Raw genomic sequence first — 7,049 nt, 5'->3', positions numbered from 1 at the left:
AAAAAAAAAAAAAAAGGCCAGGGATATAGTTCAGTGGCATGGCATGTGCCTGACAAGTGCGAGGTCCTGGGTTCAGTTTCTGGTTTGAAAAAAAAAAGAGAGAGAGAATAGAAAGAAGAAATGGAAACAAAGCTTTTGTAAATAAGGAGGGTAAGAAAGGTTGAAGGGAGGGGAGAGGAATCGGAAAAAGGAATCAAGATACGTACAGGTACAAATTCTCTATGGTGAATGTTATTACTATCGATATCTAAAATGTACCAATAAAATTTTAAAATGCAAAAAAAAAAATCCTGCAATAAAAATTTCTGCAACTACTCTCCCTCGTATGGACTTCCACTTCCCTTCTACCTTTCCGAGTCTCATTTTGATCCAGTTCTGATATGGGGACTTGCGGTGTCTTCACACCCTAGTCCTGGGTTTCACTTTTCTCTTTTTACCCACATGAGGCGTGTGGAGGAAGGGAGGGCGGAGGGCTGAGATCCTGCGGCCTGAGAAGCGGACTCCTCAGCTGCCGGCCCCTGGGTCCAGGTCCAGGAAATGGACTGGCTCCCACACAGCGTGAGGAGGTTTGTGGAACTGCAGGGAGAAGCCAGAGGAGAAGGGGAAGACAGGGAAGCCGGGGCAGACAGGGCCAGGCGTCTCCAAAGAAGTGAAATCTACCAATCTGGAGCTGCCCATTGGTCGGGCTGAGCTACCAGACAGGAGTCTGGTGAGTGGAAGCCTGGGAGTAGGCTGCAGGGCGTGAGCCGCAGAAGTTGGATAGTTGGGGGAGGAAGTCAGGGGTGAGGTTGGTGAGGAAACGTCCTTTTGCTGAAAGGGCAGGTTTTGAGGCAGAGCTGCAGGCCGGGAACCCACCTGTCTCAGCAAAGCTGATGATCTCATATTCTTGTTTCCTGTCGTCCTCCAGGAGTGCCCGCTGTGGAGGTCCACAGAGGCGCTGCAGTGCCGTCCTCAGGGCCGCTCTGGACACGGGCCGGCTCAGGGTCGGGCGCTGGCTGAGGTTCAGCTTGTCCAGGATGCTTCTCTTGGCCAGATCAAGAAGCAGCTCCCGGTGGCTCTCCAGGTCCACGGCAGGCCCCCCACATGCTGGACACTGACTGCCGGGTCTCAGAGCGGCCACTATGGCCGGAGTCAGGAATACCAAGGCTGGGAGCAATGAGGAGATCATTTCTTGAACCCCCCTTGAACAACACAACTCCAGGTCTCAACAGTGCAGTCCCCACTCTGTCCCGGCCATCAGGGGCTCTGGGAAGAGTGTTGTCCTGGTTGCATGACTCCCTTTTTTGCAGGCGATAGAGCAGCCAAACATCTGATTTGAAAAATAAAGCCAACTACAGGTAGAATTTGGCAGAATCTGCTCATGCAGGCAGTGAAAATACAGAGTGGGGGATGTGAGGAGAGATTGGTTTGTTTGGGAAGAGAGATGTCCCTGGGCCAATGTGGGGAGATAGCTATTACCCATGTGAGCTGCCAGACCTGGGGACAAAGGTTAGAGATGAAATTCCCCCTTAGATTGCTGGCATAGCTGGAGAGCCTGGCAGGGGGTGGGGAGGGGAGTAAACAGCGTTTTTTTTTTTTTTATTGTTTTGAGAGAGCTTGTTTGGAGATTCTAGCATGGAAATGCAGGTACTTGTATACCCTTGGCTGAAGAAAGTGTCCTCCTCCATGGGGGTGGTCGTCCTCTTCGACCTCAGCCCGCAGCTTCAGGGAGGGAAGACAGAGAGGGCTGAGGGAGGAACTCCCGCCTAGCAGCTACATCAGCTGAATAAACTCTGGCAATCAGTGGGTGACAGATGTCACAGTCAGATCACCCTCACATCCAAATTTTTGATTTTGAGATAAGGTCTTTCTTAGTTGCTAAATTTCCCGGGGCTGGGGTCAAGACTGCCTCAGCTTCCCAGAGTGCTGGGATCACAGGTATGCATCATTGTGTCTACCCAAAGGTTTTATTCCTGGAGGCTAAGGCAGGAGGACTGCTTGTTGCCAGGGATTTCAGGCCAGCCCAGGCAACATATCAAGACTGGTCACAAAGTGTGTTAAGGGTTGACTTTCAAGTAGAGAAAACCTTGGGCCAGCTTTTTTGCTTGTTTGTTTTGTTTTCTTGAGACAGGGTCTCACTATATAGTTCAGGCTGGCCTTGAATTTGTGGCGATCCTCCTGCTTCAGCTTCCTGAGTGCTGGGATTACAGGCATGTGCTACCATGCCTGGCTTTTTTTTTTTTTTTTTGGTCTTTTTTGAGACAGGGTCTGTCTATGCAGTTCAGGCTGGCTGAGCTCACTTTGTAGCCCAGGCTGGTCTCGAACTAGCAACGATCCTCCTGCCTCAGCCTCCCGAGTGCTGGGATTACAGGCGTGCGCCACCACGCCGGGCACGTTCTGTTTTCATAGTAGGGATTTACCTGGCAAGGGTAAAGGGTAGAGGCAGGAGCACACGTTTTTAAACCAAATGGCACTGGGGATCTAGTTCAGTGGCACAAGTGCCTGCGTAGCAAGTACAAGGTCCTGAGTTTGATTTCTGACACCAAAAAAACAAAAACAGAAAAATCAAATGGCACTACCTAAATCCCCCTCCCCCCACAAAACAAAACAAAACTAAACAAAAACTCAAAAAACCCCACCACTTTCTCTTCTTTTTTGTGGTGCTGAGGATGGAACCCAGCATCTCCTGCATGCTAGGGAAGCACTGAGCTACATCCCCAGCCCTAGAATATTTTCATCATCCCAGAAGAAACCCTTGTGTCCATTAGCAGTCACTTTGCACTTCCAAGGACCTTCCTACTATGACCACCCTACCACTATATTACCCAGGCTGGCCTGGAATTCCTGGGCTCCAGTGATCTGATCCTGTGGAGTAGCTGGGACTATAGTGAGCCACTGTAATTAGCTCTAATATTTTATTTATTTATTTATTTTTTTCATTTTTGAGACAGGGTCTCACTATGCAGTTCAGGCTGGGCTTGAGCTCACTTTGTAGTCCAGGCTGGCCTTGAACTCGCAATGATCATCCTGCCTCAGCCTCCCGAGTGCTGGGATTACAGGTGTGGGCCACCATGCCTGGCAGCTCTAATATTTGAATATTCCTAATTACATTCTTGGATGATAACCTGATCTTGAGTTTGGGGGAGGCAGTGTTATTGCTATTTGTTTCGTATCTTGACTATGTTATTGCTATTTGTTTCGTATCTTGACTATGGAAGGTAGTTCCCAGACCTCTCCTCTCCTATGACAACTTCAACTGCTCCTCTTCTCCTTTGAAGCCAGGGAATAAACCCTCCTGAATAGAGAAAAAGAGGTGGGCAAAGCCAGGAAAAGCAGGGAGGCTCTTCTCAGGAGCAGATGCTTCAAAGATTTTGCCCAAGTTGATCTTCATTTTGTTGCTACACAAGTCCCAGAAAGACTTTAGACTGTTTTACTTTGTATCACTGCAACTAGAGGTCCTTGGGGTAAACTGCCCTTTTCAGTTACATTTAATCTTTTTTTTTTTTTTTTTTTTTTTTTCCCAGCTGTGTCTTGCTATGTTGCCCAACCTTGTCTCAAATTTGTGGACTCACGTGATCCTCCTTCCCTCGCCTTTGGAGTAGCTGAAACAATAGGTGTGTGCCACCATACCAGGCTTTTTGAGACAGGGTCTTGCTATGTAGTTCAGGCCGGACTTAAACTTGTGGCGATCCTCCTACCTCAGCCTCCTGAGTGCTGCAATTACAGGTGTGCCACCATACCTGGGAATATATATATGATATATTTCTGTTTGTTGGTTGGTTTTTGTTTTTAGAGTGAAGTGGTTAGCAGGCTCTGGCTGTGTGTGGTATCCCATCTTAATCTCAGCACTCTAGGAAGGAGACAGGAGTGTAAGAAAAAAAAAAAGGTCCATTTTCGAAATGAAATAGTTAACTCTGAGTGAAAAATTACTGGCAGTTTGAATTGCCTAATGACCTGACAAAGTTCATGGATTTGGACAGTCTCTGGGCAAGCGGGATCTTGAGGGAGAGATATAAATAGTAAGAAAAAGAGCCTTTGTAGAGTGTAGGAGGGAGTAGGAGAAAGGAGGAGAAAAACACTTTGCTAGCTAAGGCTAAGTAGAAACATAGTAATTGCAAGGTCACATGCAATGTCTAGGCAGGAACATCTGAGTCTTGAAAAGTCCCAAAGTAAAGAATAGAAAATATTATGAAAACCAGGCATGGTAGCACACGCCTGTAATCCCAGCACTCAGGAGGCTGAGGCAGGAGGATAGTTGCGAGTTCAAGACCAGCCTGGGCTACAAAGTGAGCTCAAGGCCAGCCTGAACTGCTTAGCGAGATCCTGTCTCAAACAGACCAGAAAAAAAAAAGAATATTATGCAGAAACCCAAAGGCAAGTTGAGAGGAGGGGCTGGGGAACTACCTTATGAAAGAGTAATGAAACATAGGTGATGTCAGGGGAGGCACCTCATAATATTCTCAGCCAGTGCGGAGATGGGGGAAGGGACCTGTGTGCTAGGGTTAAATTGCGCGCTGTGATCACTCTGCATGAGCCTGCTGGTTTAGCGGACACTCAGCCTTTGCAGAGTGATTAACAGCCTTGCTTTGGCGGCTCTTCTTGCCGCCTCTGAATGTGCTCTTCCGGTTTCGGCAGGCGAATGCACTTCTCACAGGAGGACTGCGATTCTTTTTCTTTTTTTTGTCTTTTTGAGACGAGGTCTTGCTGTGCAGTTCAGGCTGGCCTTGAGCTCACTTTGTAGCCCGGCCTGGTCTCGAACTCGCAATGATCCTCCTGCCTCAGCCTCCTGAGTTCTGGGGTTACAGGTGTGGGCCACCATGCCTGGCTAGGACTGCAATTTTGAGTCCAGTTTGGGCAATTCAGTGACTTAGAGAGAACTTGCCTCAAAATAATTTAAAAATAAAATGTAAAAAGGGGGCTAGGGATGTAGCTCAGTGTGAAGGCTCTGGGTTCAATTCCCAGCACTGCAAGAAAAAAAAGCACTGTGCATTCTATGTTATACATACATACATATATACATAATACAAATATTAGCTATTATTTCCTAGGCTTCACTACCTCCTGTCCTCAGTTTTAAAACCTGAAACTTACTGATGCTCGAAGAAAAGATCAATTCCAAACCTCTGTGAGGGGGTGGTAATATGGGATCCTGGTAGAGTGCTTGTTTAGTATGTGTAAGGCTCTGATTTTGATCTCCAGTAATACACCCACACACAGCAGTAAAAAAAAAAACAAAAAATCACACCTCTATGACTTTGTTGGAATCTCCTAATTCCCTCTTTGGAGAACTCATTTCTATATTTTTGTTTTTGGTTTTATTGAGACAGGGTCTCAATATGTAGTGCAAGCTGGCCTTGAACTCACTTATGTAGCCAAAGGTGGCTTCAGACTCACAGCAACCCTCCTGACTCTGCCTTCTGAGCCCTGGGATTACAGGTACCACCATGTTAGGCCATATCTATCTTTCAAAAGGTTAGTGCAAAGTTCTTTTACTGGAAATTATATACATATATATATATGTATATACATATATTTTTTTTGTACTGGGAATCGAACTCAGGACCTTGTGCCTGCCAAGCAAGGCGCTGTGCTAGTGAGCTATATCCCTGGCCACATATATAAATATAAATATAAATATATAAAAATAGTTTTGTCAGGTGTGGTGATGCACACCTGTAATCCCAGTACTCGGGAGGCTGAGGCAGGAGGGTCATTGTGAGTTTGAGACCAGCCTGGGCTACAAAGTCAGTCCACACCATTGATATGTACAAAGTAGTTGAGGTGCTACATTCTGAAGTCCCAGCTGCTTGAGAGGCTGAGGCAGGAGGATCACGTGAAGCCAGGAGTTTAAGACCAACAAAGTAACAGCAAGAGCCTGCTCTCTAAAAAAATAAGTACAGTTTACAAGTGTTTTTTTATTTTGTTTTGTTCTGTTTTTTGAGACAGGGTCTGTCTGTACGGGTAGGGGACCTTGAACGTGCTATGTATCCCAGCATGGCCTTGATTTTGTAATCTTCCTCTATAAGCACTTATATAGCACTATTTGATTTTTTTTTTTTTGTCCTCTACATTTTTTGTCACATAGTAAGTTTTTAACGATGGAATACATACGACTACGCTGTTTCTTTGAGGGGGTTAGTAAATTATCCAAATACACATAACTAAATTAATTCTGCCTAGAATGAACAGAAGGGGGGGGCTAGAAATTTAAAATGTTGAGAAAAAGAACTGTTCCTTCTCGCCAAGACTGGATCCTCAACCCTTTTAAAATTTTTGGAATTTTTGAGACAAGATCTTGCCAAATCGTTAAATGGCCCTGGATGGGCTCCAATTTGTGGTCCGCCTGTCTCAGCCTCCCAGAGTGCTGGTATTACAGATGTGTGACACCACACCTTGCCCAGAATTGTACCTTCCTAAGGAGGTGAAGGTAAGAATGTGATTTTATTTTTATTTTACGTTTTTTTTTTGGTACCGCGAATTAAATGCAGGACCTTGTGCTTGCCAGGCAGGGGCTGTGCCGCTGAGCTATCTCCTTGGCCAAGAATGATTTTAGTAAGATGGACTGAGCTCCTCACAGGTCAGTTTTTAATCTGTAAAATATCAAACTGTACCTACCTATGTATTTATTATGCGCTTCTTTTGGGCGCAGGAGTCTCTGTCTTAAGTGAAAGGCTGTTTTGAAAGTGCCCTGTACAATGAAATTACTTTAGTTATTAAGTTTGAATCTAGAACTGCTCAGGTCTTGAGTCTAAGACGGACGGAGGAGCCCAGGCTCGCTGGGTTGGACTCGGGGTCCACCGAGGTAGCGCGGGGAGCGCGCCTGTTTCTGTCGCGCGCACGCGCATTGGTGTCAGCGGGAGCGAGCGGTGCCCGGAGGCGCACACAGGGGGAGGGACGCGCAGAACGCCGGGCGCGGTGACGCCGCCGCCGGACGCGGTGACGTAGCACGCAGGCCGCGGAGGGGGGCGCGCTGTGGGCCTTTCTTTCCCTTCTGATTTTCCCCCTCCCCCCTTTTCTCCCTTTCCGGGTTCGGTCCCCCCCTTTCTCCCCCTCTCCCCCCTCTCCTTCCC

The 7,049-nt window shown here is 47.0% G+C and overlaps 1 protein-coding gene across 1 annotated transcript in view; it reads right to left on the bottom strand.

Moving 5' to 3' along the window:
- Inhbc (inhibin, beta C) overlaps positions 1-1,564 on the bottom strand; it is a 24,214-nt gene extending 22,650 nt beyond the window's left edge. Inside the window, exon 1 of the mRNA XM_005397372.2 lies at positions 856-1,564. Coding sequence (XP_005397429.1) covers positions 856-1,168 — 313 coding nt within the window. The 5' untranslated portion in view covers positions 1,169-1,564. The remainder of the gene's footprint in view (positions 1-855) is intronic.
- Positions 1,565-7,049: the final 5,485 nt, after the last annotated feature.

Source organism: Chinchilla lanigera, unplaced genomic scaffold, assembly GCF_000276665.1.
Source record: "Chinchilla lanigera isolate Chin_1 unplaced genomic scaffold, ChiLan1.0 scaffold00057, whole genome shotgun sequence".
NCBI classification, from domain to species: domain Eukaryota; kingdom Metazoa; phylum Chordata; class Mammalia; order Rodentia; family Chinchillidae; genus Chinchilla; species Chinchilla lanigera.
The sequence above is the reverse complement of the archived record's forward strand: the minus strand, read 5'-3'. Positions and strand labels throughout refer to the sequence as shown.